The sequence below is a fragment of the Ambystoma mexicanum genome, chromosome 12 (assembly GCF_040938575.1).
Source record: "Ambystoma mexicanum isolate Mex_15411 chromosome 12, UKY_AmexF1_1, whole genome shotgun sequence".
NCBI lineage: Eukaryota > Metazoa > Chordata > Amphibia > Caudata > Ambystomatidae > Ambystoma > Ambystoma mexicanum.
Window position 1 is genome coordinate 488,020,394 of NC_090936.1, and position 27,355 is coordinate 488,047,748.

Consider the following 27,355-nt stretch of genomic DNA (forward strand, 5'->3'; position numbering starts at 1 on the left):
GTCCACAAAGACAAATTGGTACTGAGCGCACACCCTAGGTTTTCACCCAAGTTCGTATCGAAGTTCCATTTCAACCAGTCCATTGAACTTCCTGCTTGCTTTCAAAACCCTTCAAACTCAGCTGAGAAACTCTTTACTATATATAGAAAGAAATTTTGGAAAAGTTCATCAAATGCACCAACCCCAACACAAAAGTAGGTAAAACGAAATTTCAATATGATTTTCTAACTAATCACACTTGTTATTAGAACACTCTTACATAAATGACATTTTTTTGATATAAGAAATAGAAAATCCAATAAAAAACCATGGAGCATCCTAAAATAGGATCTGTGTAAATTGATGATTTTCATGACCTAAAATGGTCGCCGGAACGTAAAAACATTAAATCACGCGGCACGATTACAATACAAATAGCGCGCGAAAGCCCAGAAAGACAATCCACTCGTTTCTGGGATGACGCTTATCATGGCAGCAGAAGACCTTAGAATCTAAAATCGGGTAAGAAAACCCAACCCTTTAGAAACAGGAGAAATATGCTGACAGTAAAACTATTACTTGCATTTGGATTCTTTCTCCAAGAAACCAAAGTTAAGTTCACTTTTTTTCACTCTTCCCTTTAGCGTGATGGGATCAACTTAAAACCCATATATTGAAACAGAAGACGTCTTTAAAATGTTTACCGTTTAGAAAGTGAATAGTGAAGTCACCATTCATTTGAAATTACTTAAACCAGAGTGAGTCTACTGAAATATTTATATTTTCCCATAAGGGGCATGGATTAGTTCAACAATGAATATAGTTATGGTTTTATTTTTGCTTTTAGACATATTTTCCTCTCCTGATGAACCATTGTTAAATATCAATGGGGAAACGCTTGTTGAGAGTGACACTAAAATCAAGGATTTGTGCCTAATAGTTTCAAATATAAGGTGTGGAGTACACACCTTACATTACTTTGTACTAAGGATTTGTGCTTGAAACACCTCACAACAACAAATTAGTTTTTTCATCCTCTAAACTATTGTGAAGAATAAAAGAAGTGGTTAACACTGAAAAAACTCAACTTTGAGTATTAATTTTTTGAATAAGGTTGGCGCATTTGATGAACTTTTCCAAAAATTTCTTTCAATATATATTGCATCTGTGCACCAGCTACACAGTATTGGATAAACAGTCATGCTGACAACCTAACGCAACTCTTTTTATATATTTCACTTCATATCACGTATTAGCGAGCGCCCAGGGAACACTTCTTTTTTTCTGCAAAGGTTTTTTCAGTTCTTTACTATGTAAACAAGACAAAACTGCTACTAACAACTGTTGTCGTCTTCGCTCCTGGCAGGGAAGTTGATCATGTTTCAAAAAACGCCATCTCCAGATGGATAGTGAAATGCATACAGCTCTGCTACTCCATCAAACAAAACTCTCCCTTTCACACCAAGAGCTCTCAGTACCAGGGGCACAGGAGCTACTTTGGCCTTTATTGCAAACGTCCCGCTGGACGCCATTTGCAAAGCAGCTACATGGAGTTCTATACATACCTTTACTCAGCATTACTGCTTTGACACACATTCTAAAGCCGATTCACAGGTGGGACAAGCAGTACTAAAACGTCCATTTGCCGCTGTACCTTCTCACAACCTACCATCTTCTCCAAACACTGCTCGCTAATCTATGCATAGCATGTGATCTAAGCAGATCCACAAGCCTTAGAAAGGGATACATTACTCACTGTAATTGTATTTTTGATGCTTGTATCTGCTTGGATTCACATGCGTCCACCCTTCCATCCTGTGGTGTAGAAGGTGCATAGATGTTTTCTGGCTTTATCTACTCTTATCTGCTTTATTACACCTGTATTCGCGCAACACTTCATGCTACCTCATTTCAGAAACAAAACAATCTGAGGGAACTTGACGTGTAAAGGACCATGGGTACAGTGGCCGTCACACTAGGGATGGTAATACTGTCACGCCCTGTCGTCCATTTTTGGCTTTGGAAAACAAAATAAATGTGATACTCTGCGGCTACCACTAGATGTCGGCCTATGCATAGCATGTGAATCTAAGCGGATACAAGCATCAGAAATACGATTACGGTAGTAATGTATCCCATATATATCTGGATTTAGCAAACACATCGGTCTATTATGTCATTATTGAAATGCTAAGCGCATGTACATAATCATTTGAAGTAGTGAAAGTACCTACTTGGGGCTGGACGATATGGACCAAAGTTCATATCTCCATATTTTTTGGGCAGAATGGCGATGTATGATAAAAAAATACTTCGATATTGTTTGTGGGTTAAATGCTCAGTTGTAAACCGCCAACTACAGGTGAGTAGTCACCAACACCTTCTATTTTATAAGACATTGATTAAAATAAAGTGCAAATACAGGGTCCCTCTTCCTGTTTGAGAATACACACAGCTGTGTAAATATATTGTAGTGTATGTGTTTGGAGATATATATATATATATATCTATGTGTGCACAGCCCTGTAAGTACTTTACATGTACAGAGCGAAAAGTATTGAAGGCTAGAAATAAAATAGAAGAACACAAAGGAAGGAAAAACTTGAATGTCAATGAAGAAAGTGTTTGTTGATATTTATTGAGCAAAGATTTGTTTTACGATTTCCATGGAGAAACGCAAATGCATTGCATAAAGAGGCCATTTGACAACTGACGTGGCAACAAAGCGTGAAGCTTAGCGGACTGACATGCTGAGGCCACCAAGATGGCTGTGTTAGGATATTGCCAACAGGGCATTTTAATTTAGGGTTATTAATCAAGTGATTAGAATCACAGGAGGTGGGTTTAGGATCTGTGCGGTTTGCATTTGTAAATATTTAGAAATCGAAGGTAAGATGCATTGAAAGAAAAAATGTAATCTATCAATATATGATCAAAAATCCATGCCTTGTCGATGGGTCAAATACATCTCCTGGGAACCTCTCCTTTAATATATCCAATACAAAATTTGGTGACCAACCTGTTGGATGTAGTCCAGTAGGTTAATGTGCTAAATCTTCTCACCCAATGTAATTTGCACATACCAAGTTCAAATAATGGCGTTACTCAGACTTTTAGATCCGAGGTTAATACAGAAAGCATGCAAGAATGCTTTTTACATCACTTCTCTGAGAGCAAGTTCTATTTATTACATCGGTTTACTTATTGAACTCCAGACCCAACTGGTCTTTCCTTCTGTTTGAAGGAGAGCTCTGCTCTTTTTAAGGGTTGCAGGTGCTTTCCTGATCGTTTAGTGCATTTCTGTGTTCAGAAACTGGCAGGTGTTGGGTTGTTAACTTTGATGAAATGCCTGTGAATGTTAAAATGTAAGTAACATGCTAGGCTTATGCAATCCAACTAGTGGATAGCTCCCAGTTAAGCCTGAAAAAACTTTCCGACACAATCTCTAATCACCTGAATGTGTAATGATTTGTCCAGGACCACATTTTGTTTGTTCGTAGTTCGACCACATTGCTTAAAGTGGGCCCGTGGTTAAAGCCCCTCAAGTTTCTAGCGGCTTTCAGAGACGTGGGTCATTGCTGAGGTAGGCATAGGATATTTAGGGAGGGTTTAACAGGCATGACTGGAGATGGAAAACTTGTGGGCAAAAAAGGTTGGGAGAGGTAGTGGATGAATGTGACCCAGTGAGAGATTTTGGGTTTGTTTTGCTTGCAACGCCCAGTGACACACATTGTGTTTTGGAGTGGGTGAACTATTCTAGTGCCATCACCAGAGATTCCGGGCCCCAGGTTTCAAATCTGTGTGCCTGTCTCTTGGAGTGGATGTGATCCATGCCATCGGGTGACTCAAAGGAGGAGAGATGGAAGGAGATGCCCATCCCTGAAGGCAACTTGTAGGAGGGGTGCACACACCTGACTTTGATGGGAGCAGCAGAGATTTGGGTGACACACATTCAGAGACATTTGGAACGGTTTAGAGTGATAATATCGAAAAAATAATGCCAAAAAACAAAAATGTCGAATGTAAATGTCGAAATTACATACAATAGAAAGTCACTTATTCGGAAAAAAAATCAGAAAATAAATCAAACGCAATTCTAAAATACCAATGTAAAATGTCAAACGGTAACGTTGTTATGGGAGGGTGTCCCCCCCACCCCCCCAAACCCCTCACGGAACCGTTTCACCGTCCATCAAAAAGGGGATAGATATAACACATTATGAATGACGAAAAACTATGAATGACGAAAAACACACAAGGACGATTAGTAAGGGTTAAACGAATGAATGGAACCAAAGAGTAAAGAACCTTACATAAACGCTGAGGAACAGATGACGGTTGTGACAAACCGTCACTACCTGACAAACCTGAGGTCCGAGCAGACTAAAGGGCGTACACCAACTACTTCACGCAAATGCAGGTAATATTACCATACTAAATATAAAACTATATAGGCAATTTGAAAAGTGAACAATACGTAATGTGACAAATAGTGAAACTTTTTTTTTTGTCATTTTAGATTTAAAATGACAGAGAACTTGGAGTATGTAACTTCGCAGAAGGGTGGACAACAGCTAATTCACAATGGATAAGTTTATAATAAAGAATTCCACAAAAATGAAAGAACATATTGGAAGTGCACGGAATATGCGAAAACAAAGTGTACAGGAAGAGTAATAACGGAGACTTCCATTGTAAAATTAAAAGGGGAACACAACCATCTTCCTGACAGAACCAGTATAATAATTAACAAAACTCTAAATGAGCTGAAGAGAAAAGCAGTAGTAAACCCTACTGAGGCCAGCGGGTCTGTAATTGCTAGAACCTGTAACAAAATGCCGTTGCAGGTCTCGGCACAAATGCCTGTAGAAAAACACATGCAACTTACAATAAAAAGGACAAAACAGGAAGAAAATCTTCCGCCAGCACCAAGAAATTATGATATAAACATCCCTGATATATTTAAAATAACAGAAAAAGGTGAACATTTTCATCAAGCAACATTAGAAATAAAGGATGAAAACATTTTAATATTTTCAACAGACAGCAATTTAAAACAACTTGGTGAGTGTGAAATGTGGCAAATTGATGCGACTTTCAAAACATGGCCCCAGCCTTTCCAACAATTTTTCACTATACATGGATCCATAAATAGCCATCTAATGCCCCTAATCTACGTCTTGATACCCCAAAAAATTGAAGATATCTACAAAATAGTATTTAAAAAAATTAAGACGCCATACCAGACACACAACCTGCTAATATCATAATGGACTTTGAAATGGCTCAAATTAAAGCATTCTCATCAGTATATAAAGACACAACTATACAGATGTTTTTTCATTTCACACAGGCCATTTGGAGGAAACTACAGAAACTAGGACTCCACACGAAATACATCGAGGACAGTACATATGAACACAATGTAAAAAAACTATTCGCATTGGCATTTGTAAAGGAAGAAATCGCTATAACATTTTACGAACATTTAATCGGCAGTGAATATTTCAAAAATAATGAAGAGAATTCGGACTTAATGGACTATATGGAATGCACTTGGTTGGGACAGTTGATACGAAATGGCACTAGACGAAGGCGTAAATATAATATACAATGGTGGAATTGCTACAATGCCGTAATGGAAGGGTGGCCAAAAACAACCAATATGTTGGAAGGGTTGCACAACAAGATTAACGAGAACTTTAACACTAAAAACCCAAATTTGTGGCACTTTTTAAAGGACTTAATATCTGAACAATCGCATCAAGACTTTAGACTATCTCAGAGCATTTCACTTGCAAACACCCATTTAAAAAGAAGGAAATACCGGGACTATGACCAAAAAATTGAACAAATAGTGAAACAGTTTGACCAAGAAGACAAACACAACTACTTAAACTCGTTTGCATATAATTTAAAATGTTAGAAAACTCAGTTTGAAGAGTCCACGATCCGGCATAGTGAATCCAAAGTAACCAATAACGCCAATCCAACATGTCCAACGATTCCGAAATCCATATCCCAATCCAAGGAAAAAAGTGAAATCCACCGAAGAAAAAGTCGAAATCCGTAATCAAATTAAAAGCCAGCCAAGGAAAAAAACAAAATCATATCCCAATCCACGGTCAAAAAGCCAGATCCAGCAAAAAGAGTGTAAAAATCCATATTCCAATCCACGATCCAACAGAAAAATCCAAACGGAAAAAAAACAATCCATCAGGTCCAGGGAAACAACGAAAAAAGACAAAATCCAATAACCCAGAGTGCAGAGACCCGATTCCAATACACGATCCAAAAGAAAAATCCATATGATAAAAAAAAATCCATCTGGTCCAGGAAATCCTCGAAAAAAATATTGAAAAAGACAAAATCCAAGAACACGCAGCTGGACTTTAAAAATGGCACCTACGTCAACGTAACGTTACGTCAAGAACTTTAAGAAATAACAATCTACATTACAATTTGTAATACAATAGCACTGTCTAGCGGTGAAAATAGATACTATTTATTCCAAGTTGCAAGTCACCAATACAAATGTAATTATCTTTTAATAAAATATTTATTGTAGTTAAAATGTTATGTAATAAAATATTTATTAAAACAAAGTTAAATTTAATAAAGTAATTGTAATTAACTATATACAAATTTTATTTAATAAATTATAGAACATATTATAACACTTACATTGCATGTAGAATTATTTCAAAAAAATTTTATTTTTAATTTCAACATTTTGACTTTCGATATTATTACATTCGAAAATATAACTGCACACCATTTGGAACATATCTGCACCCATTTGAGCCAGAGGCATGGAGACGCATGCTGCTCTTAGTCTTTTCATTCTTAGAACAGCCTTTGTTGTATGCACAGGGGTGGCCGGAATTGCATGTGGTCAATGGAAGGCTTAATTCAACTCACATTCCGCACCCCCATCACAAGTCTTTCTGGTTGCTGCCGCATGTACAAGAAAATGTATAGATAGTGCACCATGACATCAACCACCTAAACCAGCAGAGGTTACACTTTGAGTTCTGTCCACTCTTTTGTTCAGACGAGGGGAGTGTGATCTACTCAAGATCAGTTTAGAACGCAGTATGTGTAGATGAGGAAATTAAAAATACCAGGTCTTTCTCCCCAGCACCATCCACTGATTGGTCAGACAGCAGTGACGATAACGAGATGACCAACATGAAGCTTATACTCCAAATGGGAACCAGCCTTGTTGGAAAGCAGCGATACTGAAAGGAAGACTAGAATGACACCACAGATACGTAGAGCATTTAGTATAAATAGAAGCTTGCCCCCACTTGTATGCAGTCATTCCGCAGCAGCCTTCCTGACACTTATTAGAAAGAACCCAGCAGTATATGATTTACCGAACACCACAAACACCGCCTGCACTAATCATGCCCATTTGAATCCAGCTTGTGTTCTAGCCCACTATGAGCGATGGCGGTACTTCAAAGAAAAAAAAACTAAATCTGGATGGAAAACAGTGTGCCAAGCAAGGGAAGCTAGGACCCCACTTTCGTAACACTTCTGTGGTCTCATATGCTGCAGCACCGTGCAGACATGAGAAGAAGTCCAACGATCCAAGGTGCACCCCTCCCCCATACCATCAAACAAGCAGATATACCTCCACCTGTCCATACGTTTACACCTAAAAATACTGCAGGTGAGTTAGTGCTTGGGAGAATGACACCAAATGCTAATCCTAGTGCCGCTTAAGTGACTTCACCACCCCCCTCCTCTTCCCAATGAAGCAAACATTTGTCACTGGACTTGTGACATTTCTAACCGTACTCGGACATTTCTTGCTGGATGTTAACCTGGATGTAATGTTGGCAATAGTTCTCTCGCCTTACTGTTGTGTCGAAACCCCTGGATTTCAGAGACTTGTGGGAAATGTAGCATCAGCGCTGGGAAATTCCTGGATCAAGTTTTTTTTCTCTTGCATGGTGGTCCCGAAATTGCACACACAGTTTATGGCTACAGTGCTAATTCAACAGTCCTTGGGGGCAGACTCCACTTCACCATGGACATGTGGACCAGTGGTCAAAGCTTTGACTGCATTGCTGACAAAGTAGCGTTTTCTTTTTAATGACCACCCACAGAGTTGTTAAAGGGGAAGCAGGTGTATGCAGTTTGGCACCAAGCAGTTGCAAAGGGGCATTTCTTAACCTTGCCGGTGGAAGCTGCTGTTTCTGCTATGCACTGAACTTTCGACGAGAACACCAAGTGGGTGAGTCATCACAACCCAACACTGAGTGCGGTTCTCCCCCTGGCGTACCTACTTGAGTTCAACGCGACCAAGATGGCAAGGGCACTGTGCCTTGGCAGGTGATCATTTTAACCTTGGGTGGTGGTCCACAGGTTACATTGAAGGCCAACATTGACTTACTTGCTGGTTTTGTTTGTTGACCCTTGGGAACTTTTCATCCGCATGTCTTAGGGTGAGGGACTTGCAGCACGAATCAGAAGGCTGAAACCCTGTGCAGTGTGCAAGGATGATTTGCAATATCAATTGGAGAGAGCAAGCTGGCCACAGGAATAACACCTAACATCGAAGGTTTTGCCAAGTACACCATGCATGGCAAACTCACGAATGATTGCATCGTCAGGCTGTAAATCACTGACACATTTTGAAAGCTTTGAGCAGTGTTGGTGCCGTTTATGGGGAGGCGAATGTGTGCCACCATTCTCATTGACTCTGGCATCTCAAATAGAGATGGGTCATTAACAGGAACAGAGAGCGTTCCAACAGAAGCACAGATGCTAGACTTTGATCTACTGGCCTCTTCACCCAGGGGAAGGAATGATGAGACATCACAGTAGAGCAAGGGGTCTGTCTGGCCAGCAGTCCTTGTGCCTGTTGCTGTAGAATTGCAAAGCTGCTACCTGCTCTCCAGCGTGTGCAGTCCAAGAGAGTTTAGCTAGACAGAGGCTGTCTCGCTGTGCAGGTGAAGATTTGTAGTACTGCATGTTGAACATAAAAATATATTCCAATTAACAGTTACATTATTGCAGCAGACTATGGATCTGCCCATAGCCATCACACCCGCTCAGTTGATGTCGAAAAGTGGAGATTGGGTTGTTTCATGGTACGTGTGATTGGGTAATGGGCAGCTGAAGTAGTCTTTCACATACTGTTAACTATAGTTGGATCTCAATGTTTTTGAATCATTGTATTGCGTCATGATCATGCCATTTGTCAAAGGTTTGCATTCTTACAGGGGTACAGCCAGCTACTCAACTTCACGGTTTCTCACACCGAGATTGTCCTAAAGTTTTGCAGCCCTCCCACAGACCAGTGCCACTCTTGTGGGAGGGAATAACTTTGAGGCCTCCCTCCACCCTCATGACTCATTCTTTCCCCTCTGCATAACACCCTATAAGAGAGCAGGGTTTGGGAGCGCCATATGCCGCCTCCTGGTTGCCCACAACCACTGCATCATCCACCTCTACCCAGCTAACACTGAAATACAGGCAGAAAGTCCCTCCATGCCTCGCGGCATAGTCAAGTGGCCCAAAAGCTAGCACGACCAGTGGCACACTACCCCCAATTGCATGTGGGGCGGCACTAACTAGGGCTTGTGTTGGGTCAATTGTGAGACATAACTTAAATGGAGGCTGAGCACTACAAAGCTACTCCTACACAAATGTTCAAAAGCTCAAAGAACTGGTTCCCTATCACGTCTGTATATAGTCAAAGAATGGCAGGCAAGCAAAGGCCAGTGTTAGAAAAAAGGCAACAGCCCCCTGCCTTAAAACATGATTAATTCCCAAAAACGAACTGTCCCTTTGCGCCACAATCCAAATTATTTAAGTGCCTTTATAATTCCAAAAAGCGAAACCTTATTAGGATTTATACAATTTTAATTGTTAATCAAAGAAAACAAAACAGCCGACACGAGGCCCAAACCCCCCTTGGTGATATTTCTTTCACTACTGCTCTTGGATACAACAGTGCAGTAAAATGAGTCCGACTCACAGTATTCATTTGCTGAAGCTTTGTGTACTGGCTCGTTGCATGTTTGAGACCATATTTTTTCTGATCCAGATTGAAGGCTGTGGTTGACCAACCCAAATGACTATGTTCACCGTATGTCATTAACGAGTTGGGTTTTAATTTGTCATGTTTTCATGTGAGCTACTAGGTAGAACAGGTACCATCTTGTTAGACACTGTGCAATGCTGACTGTTAAACATTTTGTTCTGATGTACATGGAGATGGCTGGACTGGTGTTTTAGTTGGACTTTTTTTAAAATCTGCTTTAGTTAGAAAGGATGTGCAGAGTTTGATAAGCAAGAGCTAAACCATCTCTCGGTTGTCAGCCATCACCGCTGTAGGCAGGAACTACCACTGAGAAACCATGAGCAAGAAAACGGCACACCAATTTAACATCAACAAAAAATGGTGACTTCTTCCTATTATGTATGATCCATTATGTTTACATTTGTGTACTACATGTGTCCTAAATCTACTTTATCAACATTCTCAAATACTCAAAATTATTAATGTCAAATCGACATTTTTGTAAATCATCAATTGGCCTCGGGAGCCACAAGTAGCTGCTGATTGCTGTTGCTTTAAAGCAAACCAGGAGCTTAATGGCTCCAAGCAAGTTCGAACCGTGGGTGTGGGGAAATTGCCCCCGATTCAGATTTCCCATACTCCTTGGCGTGTTGTATGCAGTTGTTACATGTTTGTGTCAGTCACAAGACCATGTGTGCAAAGCATCTGCTGTAGAATCTTTGAGGGCTTGTGGATTTGGGTTTCTACATAGTTAAAACATCTTTGGTCAGAATAAGGTACATGCGAGGACATGAAAGGGGCCATGCATGTTTTCAGTTCTGTCGGAAATTGGGTGATCCAGCAATGGAGCAGTTCCTTTTTAATCGGATATCCTTGTCTTTTTAGAAAGCCTAATGACTGATAGTATCAAAAGTGGCAAATGTCTGGCAGGATGTGTGTTTTGAACTGCTTCTGGTCGGTGTTATTGAAGATGCCACATAGCGAGCCTAGTGTGGACGGTTTCTCTCCTTGGTCTGGCTCTGGAGGGAACTGTTGCGGTCAATGCATCCCCCTAGCCGTATGTCAAAACATTTCTCCTGGATTTTAGCAATGAAATGTGTTGAGGGAGGACCCCTTGTTTGATCGAGGTGTTGAGAACGACTCGTAAGGAAGTTGTTTTTAGGGTTGCATCGTTACTGCTTTGTAGACAGTGGGGAGGGAGTCTTCGAGCGAGTGCGCTATATTGCTAGCATTGACCGTGGTACAAAGTCCTATGTAGAGGAGAAATGAAAAGCTGCAAGTGTTGGTTTACTGGAGCCGTTTTCATTACTGGGAATAGTGGAATCGGCCCTTTCTTGTCTGGCTGGTACTTGATGTGTTCAATTTTGTTGCTGAAGTGAGGTGCAATGAAGTTCTTAAAATGGTATTGGTGCAGTTGCAGGCTATATAGTTTATGAATTTGTGGATCATTTGACGACTACTTCTGACCTAGTTGCGCTGACATGATTCAGAGTGTTGCTGGCTCTCGCAAGCTTTTATGCTTTGGTCCTTTTTTGCTCTGTAGAGCAGAAGTTGTCAATAGTAAGCCAGTTTATCTATTGGGATGTGGTTCCCCCCTTTTTTTTTGTTGTTGAAGAGATTACATTTTGTGTGTAAACCATTTAGCGGCATGCGTATTTTGTGAGAATGTAAGATATTCGGAATGGCCATAATTCCAAGGGTGTTTCTTACCCACTAAGGGACATTGAAAAGTAGATCATGGGCTGGGGTTTGGATTCTTCAGGTTTACTCAAGAGGATATCCAGCTGGACTCCTTCTAGGGCGTTGTTCATTTTGGGGGGTTTTGCCTTTGGAAGTATTCGTGGGGTAGATCATAAAACTGGATAGGAGAGGTGAGGTTGTCTTTCTAGGGTAAGGTAGCTGGGAAGAAACAGTGAATTTCTCACTGCGGAAGACTACACATTTAGCAACTAGTTCAAAAACCACCATGCAACATGCTAAGGTTTGTAGCGCTGCTTTCTGCTGTGTCCTCCTTATTCAGCCAAGATTGAAATCTACCAATGTGATGAGGTGTTGACTTTGATGTGGCAGGATTGCTATGCTATGGTATGCTACATTAGGCTCTCCCATACATTTAGGCCTCATACCCTCCATGTTACTTCCCTCTGGCTCCCCGTGTCCCTCTGCATGCAGAACCCTGGACATGCCCAAAGCCCTACTAGGGCGGAGGACATGTCAGACCTTCCCTTCCGCTAATTCTCTACAAGCATAGCCGTAGCCCCATATATGGGAGATAACAGTAGAGTTTCTACAAATGCTGCTTATCCATAATACAAGATGTCCCCTGGGGCTCCGTCACAAGTGAGATGTCAACAGTTCTTGCCAAATGTCTGCAATATCGTGCCAAACACCCCCATTGTGAGAGTACAGAAACATATTGGTGTTTACCTGTGATATGCTATATAAACCGGCTTTCTAGGGTGGGGGAGGCCTAGAGAGAGAGCTTTGTGTGCCAAACTGCTTGAACATGTGCATGCTGTTTTCCCTGCTGATCCCTCTGTATGCTGTTTATTTGCGATATAATACAGGAAGCATGATTTACCATCAATCTGTGTCATACCCCTTATTTGCTTATGTTACTTATTTGCTGCACGGCTTTTGGCCACCACAGCTATCTACTGAAAGGTTTGCCATGTGGTCAGCCAGTTTTATATGAGAAAGCCAGGTTGCATGAAGTTGGTCTGTAGATGAGAAAGAAGCGCAGTGTGGAGCAGATTGATTAGGATAAATTATTGCAGTCTGGCCTATTGTCTGAAAGTTATATTTTGAAGTTGGTCTTTGTGAACAAGTGATTCTTACTTCTGCCTTGGTAGTTATGTTGGCAAGTTTAATCTTGCAGAATTTGGGGGTGGCCGAAGGTACAATTGGAGTAGTCTTCAATCATGTCCTCGCAGAGAAGGTCCTATTATTCAGAAAAATATTTGGCCATAGAGAAGGCATGAATAAGAAGGCATCCGATTCTGAAAGTTCTTTGTGGGTCTGCCATATTTGCCCTGATGGTAATTGCCTGCAGGTTAGGCTTCCTTAGCCTCTGCAGTATGCACAATTCGCTCTGGTCACTAGTGATAATTGACTTTTTGCGAGGAAGACATGGTCTGCTGTATATATGTATAGAATTGAATTGGCAAGTGAGTGTTTATGGATGGCTGGTAGCTTGCAACTTGACATTTTCCCTCTTCGGTGTTTCATCTTAGAAAAGTCTGTTTCTCTTTGGGATAGGGTGGTCATCTTGATTCCAGGGATGATTTATGGCCTGAGCTGTTTTTTTTATGAAAGATGAAATATGCGTTTCCTTAAGGGTGTGTTTTCTGGTTGTTTGCCTATTTGATGGTAAGGTCACGGTGGTTGAGAATGAGTCTCTTTGCCACTGACTGTTAATTCCCTTGTTTATTAGTGTTGCCTCACGGTCGAGTGGGTCCTCCTGTTTCTGATGTCGGAAGTTGTCTGTGGAAAGTATCCCCAAATGGAAAAATATCTTCTCTTTTGTGTGCTTTGTTGGAACCATCGTTACTATTGTGTATCGAGCGGAGGACTCCTGGCCCCTCATCTTTCTCTCTCCATCCCTCGGGCCAGATATGGTCTTGCTTTGTGTATGTCTAGGGTGACTTTAGTTTTGAAAGTAAACTGCTGTTTTAATGGATGAGGGGATCTCTTTACTTACTTTTGAGGACTTGGTCTTGTGATTAGGAGGGCTGTACACACCGTAAAGTGAAAGGGAACACATTCCAGTTTGTCGCCTGGAAACAAAGGGGAACAATAATTAATCTAGGGAGGAAAATGGGATAGAGCAGCAATCTAAAATAACCAGGGAGTAACATACAGCGGCACAAATACAATTGATAACTAATAAATATATAAATTATGAATTTAGGGCAACAGTAAAGTGGGGTGTTAGTATAGCTCAACCAGTGGTCTTGGTACATTGGGGTGAATTTAACAGTTGGAAATCTACTGCAACCAGGGAGTAAAATACCTTCCTTGCAAGTCATCCCTTACCTGTCTGTGGGTCTGCCTGCTGGGCTCTGGATGTCGGAGGTGGAGTAGCAGAGGCGTGTCAAAATGTTATGCTTAGCCGGCTGTCCTAGGAGTTTGGATGTTGAGTGGGAGGAGTGGTCACATGGACATTTAGGCTTATACCAGGTCACTGGTCCTGCAGGGGTTGTTGGGGTAGCCTTGGGGTCGGAGTGCCACAGAACCAGTCATAATTATGCTCTCATAATACAACCAAAAGTGCCCCTCCCTCAAGCCATTGGCGCCGCTATTAATTCACTGTTTCATAAATGTATCGGACACAGGCTTTTTCAAAGCTGCTGTTAGGGATCTGATTGATGCTGTTTGACTGGATTCCCACACCAAAGTTATACTGATCCTACCTGCGGATCAAATTAAGTGTGTTCCTTGTGTACACTATTGCATAAACACACTGGGTATCGCACTTGTACATGTAATGTCGAATGTAAATGCAGACAAACTATGATGCAATACCATTTGAGATGTTTTTGTAAAATGTAATTTTATTGATGATTTGGACAGCTCAGTGCATGTGAAAACGGGGCTTCCTTCTGCGTGTTGGGACTATAGGACAAATGGTGAAATGGACCACGGGTTTGGGTCTTGGGATATTTCACTGGGACATTACTATATTCTCCTACACAATATGGCCTGTACCATAAGTATTTAGGTAGCAGTTATTGTAACTTAACTGGTGGAATAAGTACTAGGTTGAAGATTCATGCTCTAAACATTTCCTCCTCCTTTTGTCTTCCACAGGGTGCAGATAAGACGGCGAAAGGCCCAGATGGATTGAATGCCTATGAATCTGCTGACGATCAGGCAATCAAAGACCTCCTTCAGTGATGAGCATTTCAGATACCTCCATGGCAGTGACTCTCACTGCTGCCTCTTCGTCTCTCTCGTTCACTATATGCCAGCTTCTTCAGCTAAAAAACACTTGGGAGTAAAAAGGCAGGCGGGGGATTCCAGATCAGTGAGGTGGACCTCCTAGAGGTTTACTTAGATGGGGATGCCCTGTCTAAAATAGTGCCGCCCACCTCCCCACGCCCCAAAGGAAAAACTGTTCTCCGAATCACTCCGTGACGCCTTAGGCCTGAATTGGTCTTTACTACTTTCACTAGAATCAGGAATGCATATTTATTTGTACAAGAAGCAGACCCCCAAATATATACATGCTTTGCAGCATTGCTGCTACACATGGTTCCCATGTATGTAATCGGTATGGCTTGCTGAACTGCAACTAATATACAAATCTAATTTTGTCCATCGACCAGAACCTTGCTGCTTTTCAGTAAGTCTACTAACTACATGCTCTTAAAGGCAGTCCTAAATGGAGTCCCCTTCCTGCCACATACACTACCCTAGGTACACTAACCAGTTCGCTCCCTATTGCTCATGCCTGGAATGACGGAAATTTAACAGGAAATTAGATTCTCCCAGAACTCCAACGTGTGAGTGAAGCATATCAAATTCCAACTGGTGGCACAGTTCTTGGAGTTGTTGGCTTTCCGTCAGTGCAATGCGTTGGTTAGTCCAGGTGCCAGCTGCATCTGCCTCTCCCACTTCGCCAACGTACCCCATGCACAATTTTCGCACACTTCACTGGAACCTTGATATGCACATTTCACTGGAGTCTTGATCTGAAGATGTTCCTTGCTTAAAATATTCTATCTGCGTAGAGCACTGTCAAAATCAACCATGCATTTATTTGGAGCAAATGCAGCACTGAGGTAATAACCAGAAATGCATCCAATCCAAACTGCACATGCCCATTATGTTGCAAATCATGTAAGAATGATGATGCTTAGTAATAGGTCTGTTCAGATTCCCTAGCACGCCAGGTCTCCACCGCTATAAACTCGAGTATTCTCTGCCCTTTAAAGATATCAGACTTCTGGATCATGCACTAATGTGTTTCCGTTGGGAAGTACCACTTATTTTGTTGTCTTTTAGCAGTATACCTTGCATTGTACAGGTCTTCCTTACACACCCGCCTGTTCTCTTTTGATATGGTACTTGTAACTTTGTAAACAGACTTTCTTAAAGGTTGGATCGTTTTGTTTTTAGAGGAATAGGATTACAATATCTAATAAAAGAATTCCCCACAAACCTAAAAATGAGTGGTTTATGGCCAGGTGTGATGGAAAGCAATGTATTTTTTTGCACTATATAAAGGCACAACAGTGGGAGATCTCACTGTTGCGACACACTCAATTGGCCATTCGTACAGAAACCTTTCTTAAGATTCCTGTAATTTGCAAAGAACCCTTGTACCTAAAACCCAAAATTACTTTCCTTTTAGAGACCAGTAACTGTTTGTGCTGTATAATACCACTGATTTATTTTTTAGTTTTAAGGTTTCCTAGGCCAAAAGGCTTCTTGAAGCAAATCCCTTCCCTAGCGTGTGTTTTAATAATTAAATAATCATGAATGTACCCCATATACGAAGAGGCCTTAGCTTCCATTGTGAAGAAGAGAATGAAACGGCAGCTGACAGGCTCGTTAACTGTTTCTCTATGGACTGAAGGACAAATTGAACCCGATCCGTTTTGTTTTTTTTCTGTTTTTGGAGGCATGGTCATAGTTTCAGCTTTGAATAATGAAGATATGACATGAACTATTAATCCATCCGGCTTGATTAAAGGCATGCCATGTTTGAGTATTACAGAAGGTATTTTGACAGCATATTTAATTAAATAGTGCTGCGTTAAGCTTAGTCTCCTTGGGGAAAATGTGGTTAACTGCTTGCTTTTTCCAAGTCAGAATATAGGTGGCCCAAGTGTACACTATCACCTGTGTCTAGTCTGTTCAGCAAAATAACCAGAAAAACCTACCCATCTAGTGATCCTAGACTCGGCATACTTTTTATGAAAAACATGTGTTTGTCTTAATTGCATTTGGACATGTGTAAGATGCCGAAACCTATAGCCCCTACTAGCTCTCAGAAGATTGCTGTCTGGAGACATGTTGCACCTTGCCTGCATAGAACTGATCTTACACAGCTGTTTGCTTATTGGCCCTTATGTGCCCTCCTCTCCCTCGCCTATTGGCTTCAGGTAGTGATGTTTCCATCTACAGTAGTATTTTTGTACAAACATTTGCTTCATACTTTATGTATACCATTCGGTACCATTAATTGGACCTTGTATCATTGAAGCAAAGTACTTAACCTAGTGTGGCACACGGAGCAAACCCAAATTGTTCCACTAGTGTGTTGCTTACCGTACTGGACAGCCCAATGGAGAATGCAGCAGACTTTGATTTGGAAAGTTATTCTAGAAGATGTCGATTCCTGAGAAAGGAATGGGCCGTTTACCCAGCTCTCTGCTTGATTAATTAGTTGGACTGCTCATTTTTTACCTGTACTTTTAAAATTATCTTTCTCATATGTCAGCGGACCTCATGATACCCTTTCTGGCACAATGCAAACAACTAGGATGACCAAATTCATGTTCTTAAGTTTAAGACCAGTCTCCAGACCAAAGAAATTTCTGCCAGTTTTTGGTCATGGTGTGCACCTTGATGAAAGTATCCATGACACGTTGAATGCAGGTATTGGATTCTTTGAGACTAGATCTCCAAGTGTTCGTGATACCTTACATCGAAGCTCTCCTCTCAGCCCACACCCCAAACATCTTTCTATCACCCCCCTGTCTTCTAGTTTCACCAAACACACCAGATCTAAGAACTTTTAAGTGATTCGGTTGCATCTGAATGCTTTTTTCACCTAAGTTTGCCTAATTCCACCCGCATGGCATCCATTTCAAAGAGAACATCTCTATCTTTGCCAATAGAATGGAACACTCCAAGAAGTGCATAGCTTAGACCAACCCCTGCGTGCATGGTATTTAAACAAAAAAAAAAATGCACACAAAAACACTCCAAGCACTTAAATCTTAAAATGTTTAGATGGGTTTCCTTGCATGAGATGGCGTTTCAAGATTTAGAATAAAGGCATTGCTTCAAAGAAAAGTAAAGCTGTTGACTTTCTGTGATTATCATTCATATGCAGACTCAAGGCACTACATCAATAATTCATTTGAGACCAACCATGTACCGCGCTCATTTTTACATATATTCAATGCTGCGGTAGGTCCATGCAGGACGGTAAATCCACATTGCATCCCGTGCAAGTGGAGCACCAAGCCGATATGTCAATCCATTTCCATTGTGCGAAGTTCAGAGATGTGCTATTCGTTTTGTAATTTCAATTCTAAAAAACAGCTGCATTGGAGTCTACAAATATGAAGGGCACATTGTCCCATCTTCGTCCACCAAAGCTTTTTATTGCTCTGTAAAATAGTACAGTTGGGTTATTTGACGACAAGGGAAGGAACAGTCTTGAGTTATACTGCACTGATTAGTTTCCAATTTTGTGGATAAGCCCCTTCACACAAGTTACTTGCAGTATGTGAAAGCACCACTATAATGGGGCACACTTCTTTTCTTTCACACTGGTATTTAGCTTGCTTGATTGCTGAGCAGTATTATGACAGCAATCAGAATTCTGTGATTTGGAGCCGACAGTACTTGTTAAAAAAAAAAAAAAGACATGCCTATGGAAAAATATGGCACAGAAAAGAACGTCAAGCTGCTTCTCAATTGGTTTACACAGCCATTGCCTTATTTCTGGATACATGGAAGCCAGTGTGTAGTGGAAGGCGTGTCTGTAGCTTACGACAATCAGTTCTAAGGTGTCTTCTGACTGCTCTCTTGATATTTTAAAGGGCTGCTCTAATAACCACTAGCCTCTGGTATGTAGGATGAGGTATCTGCCACACTGAGCAACATTGATTTAGCCAAGACGTTGAGGTTCAAGTGTGCGAGATGTCTGGAATCATGTACGCATCTTTGTTTTGATGTTGAGCATAAAGTCGAAGGGAGTTTTTTAAAATGTGTTTCTTCAAGTTTGTTACCCTCTGGAAATGCCCTTTCTGTTTTTGCTTCCTCAGACTGAAAGGCAGAGTAGAAGTAGCTGCGCATCCACTTCGTTAACCCCCTTACGTCTACAAATCCCCTGTGCTCACTTTTAGTCCTACATTCCTACTAGTCAAGGACATGAACAATGCCTGTTGTAGGCTAGTAAGAGGGATTTACTCGATTGTACTGTTTTGCATGTAATTTTTCATGAATCCATAAACCTTTCTAAATTCTATTTTGTAAATGGGGATAACAATCATGACATTTCTGCTAGCCGTAACAGAGGGACAAGAGCGCTTTCAGCATTGCCTATTATGAATTTATTTTCTTGTTATGTATTTGCTTTCTCAGTTTGGTTGATCTCCTGTATTTCCGAATCCAATTGTGAATCAGAATTTGTATTCAGATTTCATTTGCAAGATCAAATGGAATAAACTTGAATTGTTCTAAAACTAGTGGAATCCAGTGTCTCATTACATGTCATTTTATGTATGCCCCTAATACTGTTCGGCCCCATGTACGAGCAGATGCTCCAGCTAGCGTTGGTACGGTATGCAGTCTTTATACCGAATATTTGATAAAGAATGAACCTATATTGAATATTTGATAACCAAAGATGTTGTTGAGAATGCAGGTTTGATGTAGCAGGGTCTTTCTCCTTTAAGGGCATCCTCCACCCAGTCAAAATGTGGGAACAGGTTTCCTAACATGACCTGTTTCCAGCAACTACCTAAGAATCTTTGTTCTAACATGGCGTTAGAGGAGACCAACCACTTGTAACATGGATTTTGAGTAACAGAATCCTGCATCTGCTTCTATAAAGTGATGGCAGTGAAAATAATGCTTGTATTACTTGCAATCTCCATTACTCCTAATCATTGCTGTCCTGTTCCTTTTCCTCCATACTCTACGGGTGTCCGTCCTATGGGGGTTCATGGCTGGTACATTTGCACACCAAACAAAGTTCCTTAAAATTTGGGGTAGGGCCCATGCCTGACTGTAAGAAAATGTATCTTTTAGGCAACGTTTTCTATATAATCTATGGACCCGCAAACATTTTGCTTTAGTTTTACACCTTGTCCTGACTTTCAATGGCCTTTTGCTCATTTGTTATACGCAAACTGACTAGTCATTCAGACTGTCAGTAATGGGGAAACTGTTTCCCCTTTGTCTTTTTACTTGTTATCCGTTTGGGTAACTCCTTCATATTGCACAAAACATCTTTCAATGAAGTGTAATGGGAATACTTTTGCATCACCCTAGACCTACACCAAAATCATTTTTCGTTACTTTTAAATGTGCCTAAAGACAAGCTGGCGAAAGCAGTTAAATTTTTATCATGTTTGCTGTATTTTTAGTTGGCTCATTCGCGTTTACCGTGTTTGGCAACTAACTGTGGCTAGTGTCTTAAGATGGCAGTGCCGTTTTGTTTTTTTTGCTTGCTCTTTGGTCATTCTCTTGTTTTGCCTGCTTCCTGCCATTTCAGGCGTTCACTTTTTATGGTCATGCATTTGTCCGGGAAAGCTACAGTTTTTGCGGTCTAGTGCATGCCATGTGTGTATGGAGTCAGGAAGTGGCATGAGACTGTTTGGTCCCAATCCATATGCTATTGCCAGCATGTCTAGTCTGTATGCATGCATGCATGAGTCAGCCCAACAGTGGTCCCTTATTGGACCGCTGTTGGTGTGCATGAGTGGTGCAAATCCTTGCAATTAGAGGGCTAGGTTTGATCACTCGCCTGAATTTAAAAGGAGGAGTGAAGAGGTGAAGCCCGCGGTGGAGATGAGAGCGCATTCATACTGTTGGACTGCTTTTTGTGTGCTGGGCTTTGTTCTCTGAACCTCAAATTCTGCTTGAAAGTGCACTGATATTCTACTCTATGCGCGGCTGTTGGCGAATGATTCCAGTGAAAACACTGTTCTCGAACTTTTATTTGTACTTTGTATCCACGCTTGCAAGAAGGAATTACCTGTGCATACTTTAAGAGCCTGGACACGCCCACTACATTCAGCTGCCCTCATAAGTGAAACCAGATCGCCCTTGTGGCGTGAAGCCCGCGGTGGAGATGAGGGCGTGCTCATACTGTTGGGCGTGTGGCAGACCACATTCTTTACTCCTAAATTCTAAAATCACGGATACATCCAAGCTCTGCCTCGAACTCTCAGGAAACGAGTACAGTGTGCGGTCGAGAGAGAGAGATAATTTGAGGTGCTGGGCTAAGGCTGCATCGCTCGGCTCTTTTCGCACTGCCTCCCGGTCAAGAAGTGGTGGAAGACTGGTGAAGATCATTGTAACAGACAAATGAGCCGATTCGGACAAATGATTGAAAAGTGACTTGGAGACTAAGTGGCTACGCTATACGGAGTGGATGCAGACTGCAGGCTAATGCAGCCTTTGATTCAACTGGACGTACGGTGAAGCCTGTAGGCTACCCAATTACTTTGCGTGCTCACCAGATAGGCACGTTCTAAAGCACAGAAAGAAAGCACTGCTTACAATAGCAGCAATTTGAAACTAACACACAAAAATAAGAAAATAAAGTGACAGACTGATTTTGGGGGGGATATATTCGGTAGACATCGTATTGGGCGGAGCCAGTCAGTAAAAATGGCCCTGCTGCAGACCAGAAAGCGCACCAAAAACAAGTCGAAATCCGTCTGATTCATTAAACTGTACGGAACAATTCAAACAAGAGTCTATCCAGCACAGTTTATGGGATCCCCATATTGATGACCCTCTGAAGGCAAAACTCAATACGCTCCATCTGTACAGTGAAGCACAAGTATGACCCAGAAATTGTATACAACTTTGAGAGAATATGGGAAGGGAAGAGAAAGGGCTTACACAATCTAAGAAAAGAGATAAACAGAACATGGCAGAAGAAAGGGAGAAAAAGGAGAACCCCGAAAAATCAAAAACTGGGAAATGCCACAGGTTGTACCTCAAAGTTGGGCATATTTTTACCAGAAGGAAATTAGCAGACCCCAGCGGAGAAAAGAAAGCTACTGGGTGATCTTAACAAATTACTGACGGCACAAGAACTAGAAAGTAATGAACATACTACCCTGAAAGCCATAAGCCAGGAAGTGCCCGATGCAATGATTAAGATGATCCATCAAGAGTCTGACCAGCAAACAGGAATAGCAACGGATTCAATGACTGGACAATCCATAGACAGCCTGAAGATTCAGCGATCAACGTCCAGAAAAAGGAAGCTTTCTTAACACACAAAGAAAAAGCAAAACTAGCCAGAAGGAAATGGGAATCATTATATGAAAGCCGAAGGCAGTCCCAACCGCTACTTCTAAGAAATAAGGCCCAATCAAGTGCAAGATCAAAAAGGCCATCACTTGATATAGCGGAAATAGGAAATCTAATTGAAAAATCATGAAAAAATACGAGAAGTCTTTGGGAAATTGCAATGCACTGAGAAGCTGCCCCGACTGAGCTAGAGCTAAAGGAACAGCTCGCCCAAAGCAACCGGATGTATAGCGAACAAAAACCTGGGCTTAATCGGACAAGTACCCCAAAAAAACTGAAAACTACTCGAGCACTGCAGCAGAACCCCACTGGCAGAGGCTCGCAAACTGAGGACTCCACGTTAACCAAATGCTAATGTGAACAGTTACCAAACCAAGATTTTGCTTCAATACCTACATCAATGCTAGACCTGCAAAAATATGTTGGTCACGACAACTTCACAATCGCTCATACCATTCATGTAAATGCAAGAGGCGCTGGTGGGAACAGTTAAGGACTAAGTGACCCTGCTTGCATTAATACATTGTAAACAAATCTATGCAGAAACCTTCATGAATAAAATACAGGAGCGCCTAGATGTAGATTTTCAAACAAGCCAAATGTGGCAGTCAAGGCTCTGACATTGCAAGAAGCGACCAAGCAGAAAATGTAGATTTGACCAATGCACTTATAAAAATGAATCGCCGAAGGTGATCAGGACAACGGGAGAAAGGGAACCATTAATTCAAAAGAAACTCAAACTGGTTTTAGCAGATAATTTAATAGACCTAAACGAGGAAGAAACTCCTTCACAAATGACTAACAATGAGGCAAAGACCTTAAGTGAAAAGCAGGCAAAGAAGCCAGAAAGAGACCAGAATAACTAGCAAAAGTGGGCAAGCAACAAACAGGATATTCAATAAAGAGAAAACACCTGCAAAACAACGGAAAAACTGCTATAAAAAGGAGCTAACTGGATCACAGGCATTCTTGCGAAATATAACTCTACCAGTAAAAGAAGTGCAAGGAAAAGGGGCCAAGAAGAGAAATCAGAAACATCTCTCCACATAAAGATGTGAGCAATGAAGAGAAGGAAACCAGCAGAGTTAACAGGAATTGAGACAGTGAGAACAATCGATCTGATGGATATGTCTATTTATATGGACGGAGAGAACGAGCAATCGGAAGAAGCGCAAATCCAAATGACTCAATGATCATAATCAACCAATATAAAGAAGGGAATTCGCAACAAGCCTCTGGGATAGAGCTAACAGAAGAAATATCAGACCTGGAGCTGGAGGATGAGCAATTAGACTGGGCCGAAGGAACTGGAGAGAAAAGGAATGAAGAAACACCAAATGAGAGGTGCACTCAAGACAACCAGCAAGAAACCAGAAATAGATTGAGGTCACTCGAAAATAATGGTGGTGAAAATATACTCGCGCTTCCTATTTTTGTGAATCCACAGAAAAAAACGAGAAGAATACAAGATAAAAATAAGAATTGTTGCACAACAGGCCAATTTAATATTAAACAGAACAAATGTCCTGGGGCTTTAACAAATATTACCTAATATGAAAAAGGTAAGAACGAAGGATATACAAAGTTTCTGATGCTTGTTAATCTGCTTAGAATCACATGCTATGCATATGGTCCGAAATCCAGTGGTAACCACAGAGTATTGCATCTTGTCTTTCGGGGGCCGAAAGGGGACGTTGGCATAGGCGTGTCTGTAACACTATCCCTATCGTGACGTATGTAGTACCCAAAATCCCTAACGCGCCGAGGTCCCTCAGATAGTTTGTTTCCGTCCAGATAACTGGTCGCCCTACAGCAGAGCTCTTACTAAAGACATTGTTTATCTTTACCAAATTTTCGGTTTATGCCCCGTTAAGTCACTTCGCCTAATAAAAACATCCTCTACGGAGGAATAGTCTACGGCTGTGGTCTCTGCGTCTAAGATCCGGCGGCCGGATTTCCATGTGGTCGGGCCCTCTGGCCGACCTATACAGTAGGGAGAGTGGGTTCGGGGTGGCCATATTGTTATGTCTTTCCTCCTTTCCACTTTTCCCTTTTGGTCGTGTCATCCTTCCCTTTTGCTATAGAAAGGACTCTTTTTAGATTCTGCCCTAAGTGTAGGGTCAGATATCCTTGGAAGGACGAGCACAGGACGTGTAACGCCCGTCTCCCCCTAGAGCATGACGAAAAGCGGTGTTCGGCGTGCAAGCTCCTTAAGCCTAAAAGCCTTAAGGATCGCTGTGTAAAGCGGTGGGCCGCGTACGGCATGTCACGCGTGGAGCGAGCCTCCCCTACCGCAACACCATCCGAAAGTGACGGGAGTACTTCGGATGACCAAACGTCCAATGCGGATGTTATAGACCTTGAGGTGGACACTTCTAGGTCCGCCACGCCCGTCCCCGACCCTTCCAGGCTCGACTCTGGTCTTGCTACAGGGACTATACCCGGCGACAAGGGCGTACATAAACATCGCACTAAACACACAACCCCTACGCCATCTTCCACGCCTTCGTCGAAAAAGGCGAAAGCGCCAACGGGTCCATCGAAAATTTTGACTGTTCCCTCGGATCGTGTAGATCCAAAGCCTTCCCCGCATCCGCAACAGCGCATGACGACTGGACAAACAAAAATGAATGCGCTACTCCCCAATATACACGTGCCGAAGTTTTGGAGTCAAAAACTTCGACAATTTCCAAGGCCTCAATAGGCCTGGAAGTTACGACTAGGCCTCTACCCGGCACTCCGACCGCTGGGCCTTCTGGCGCCGCGGATGGCGTTTTCGGCTACCTCTACATCAGAGAATTTGTCTCACGACGATTTGGTTACTATCCGGAAGAGCATCGGTAGGATCGCAGCAGCGGTGAGCCTTTATCCCGGCCCCGCAGAAAGTTATGGGCCAGGCCGCGGAAACATTTTCGACGGACTTGGGCCACGATTCTGATGACTCTTACGTGGATAGTCAAGAGCCTCTCTCGGACACCCTGAGAAGTTCCTCTCGTCGCCAAAGGGCGTAGAACCTTGTTGCTCCCAACTAGGCCCTTTTAGGTCCTTGAAATGGACTACTGAAAAGTTCTAGGGATGTATGGATTGGTTGGAGCAGATTATCAGTTCTGATGACCAGCTGAAAAAGGATTGGCTAGACCCTAACATTCAAATACACGATGTTCAGCCTCAGGTTTTCCAACAGGAAGACGTGGCCCACATGGACACATACAGGGACATTTATACTGAAGAAGAGGAATCCTCTTTTCTGGATAATTATGGAGAAGATCAACCAGAGACTACGGAGAACTCGGAGGAAACCCAGCAAGAAGGACAGGATCCTTGGTCACGTCAAGATCAGGACTCTGATATTTTGTGCATCGATTCTCCTCCTTCCACTCCGGCTCGCCAGGCCTCCCCTGTGGATGACCAAGTAGCTTTCAACACCATGTTGAAAAAAGCAGCAGAATTCTTCAAAATTGCCACTCAAGAAGCTTTGCCTGGGCAGGATTTTGTGGAGGACATTATTAAGGAAAAACCTCCCGCAAGTCAATCCATTCCCCTCCTTAACTCTGTTAAGAGGCGGATAGCTCCATCTTTAGTCACACCTGCCCAGACAAGGGCCGTGAACCCGAGAGTCGAAAAATTATTTCGGCCTTCTCCTTCCGACCCTCTATATATCAAGGGGCATGCCATCCTGGACTCACTGGTGGTGACCACTACTCTTAAGAGGGCAGGGGTACCCCTTGCCACTGGAGAATCCCCTCCGGACAAGGAGTCTTAAAAGATTGTATGTGCTAGGCAAATGTGTCACATCAGCAGCTGCATATACCATTCAGGTTGCTAATAATACTACGCTATTAGCAAGCTATGCCGATGCCCAATGGAACCTGGTCCAAGGTCTTCAGGAGGTCCCGGAACCGGCCAGGACCAAGCTTCTCGCCATTATTGTGGAAGGAAAACTGGTTAACTAGAATGTGGTCAAAAACATCCTGGATACTGCAGACACATCTGGCAGATCCCTTGCACAAGGGACTCTTCTGAAGAGACACGCATGGCTGCGTACGTCGGGCTTTAGACCTGAAACTCAGGCCACCCTCATTAATGTGCCCATCGAAGAGTCAAACCTCTTTGGGAAAGCAGTTGATGTAGCGTTGAATACAGCCAAGAAGCAGCATGAGACCTTAAAGTGTCTGCAACAAATTACACAAAAACTCTCTTCCCAGAGGGGTAATAACGCTCGGCGGTCTTTTCGAGGACAAGCTCGTGCCGGTCAAAACTACGGCACGGGCAGCTTCAACAATAACCAAACATCTGGAAGCCCCGCTTACTCTCCCTCGAGGTCAGAAATGCAGCAAGGGTAGAGGCAGAGGCCCCAATCCCGGAGGAGCTACGGCCTCGGGTCAGAAATGACCACCAAGTTCAGGTCCCCTCCCTTGCCTCCCCGGTCGTGGGGGGGGGGGGCGATTAACATCTTTCCTCAAGGCATGGAAGGGGATAACTTCTGACCAGTGGGTCTTAAAGATGATCGCGTGGAATTCACCCAACCTCCACAGTTCAGACCGCCACGCTCATGGCGCCTTTCACTGGACCATCTAAACATCCTGATTCAAGAGGTGGAAGCACTGCTGGGAAAGGACGGCATAGAAGCCATCCCTATTCTTCAAGTAAACGAGGGTATTTATTCAGTGTACTTCCTTGTACCCAAAAAGGATCTCGGCATGCGTCCTGTTCTAGATCTGCGCCAAGCGAACAAGTTCATAAAACCCCAGAAGTTTTGCATGGTAACACTACAAGAAGTGATCCCATTACTGAAACGGGGGGACTTTATGGCAACATTGGATATGAAAGATGCATACTTTCATATTTCAATGTTGCCAGCGCACAGAAAATACCTAAGGTTCATGATCCAGGACAAACACTACCAGTTCAAAGTACTCCCCTTCGGCATCGCCTCGGCACCAAGGGTGTTTACCAATGTCCTGGCAGTGGCAGCAGCACACCTGCGCAGACCATCAGTCCCAGTTTACCCTTTCCTTGACGACTGGCTCATTACGGGGGACTCGTTCAACGCTTGTTTTTCGAACACCCAAAAAACAGTTGATCTCCTGCAGCTTGGGCTTT

At 42.4% G+C, this 27,355-nt stretch overlaps 1 protein-coding gene across 1 annotated transcript in view; it reads left to right on the forward strand.

Moving 5' to 3' along the window:
* The window catches only part of MTPN (myotrophin), a 219,552-nt gene extending 200,109 nt beyond the window's left edge, over positions 1–19,443 (forward strand). Inside the window, exon 4 of the mRNA XM_069628764.1 lies at positions 14,828–19,443. Within this exon, the coding sequence (XP_069484865.1) occupies positions 14,828–14,914 (87 nt within the window). The 3' untranslated portion in view covers positions 14,915–19,443. The remainder of the gene's footprint in view (positions 1–14,827) is intronic.
* Positions 19,444–27,355: the final 7,912 nt, after the last annotated feature.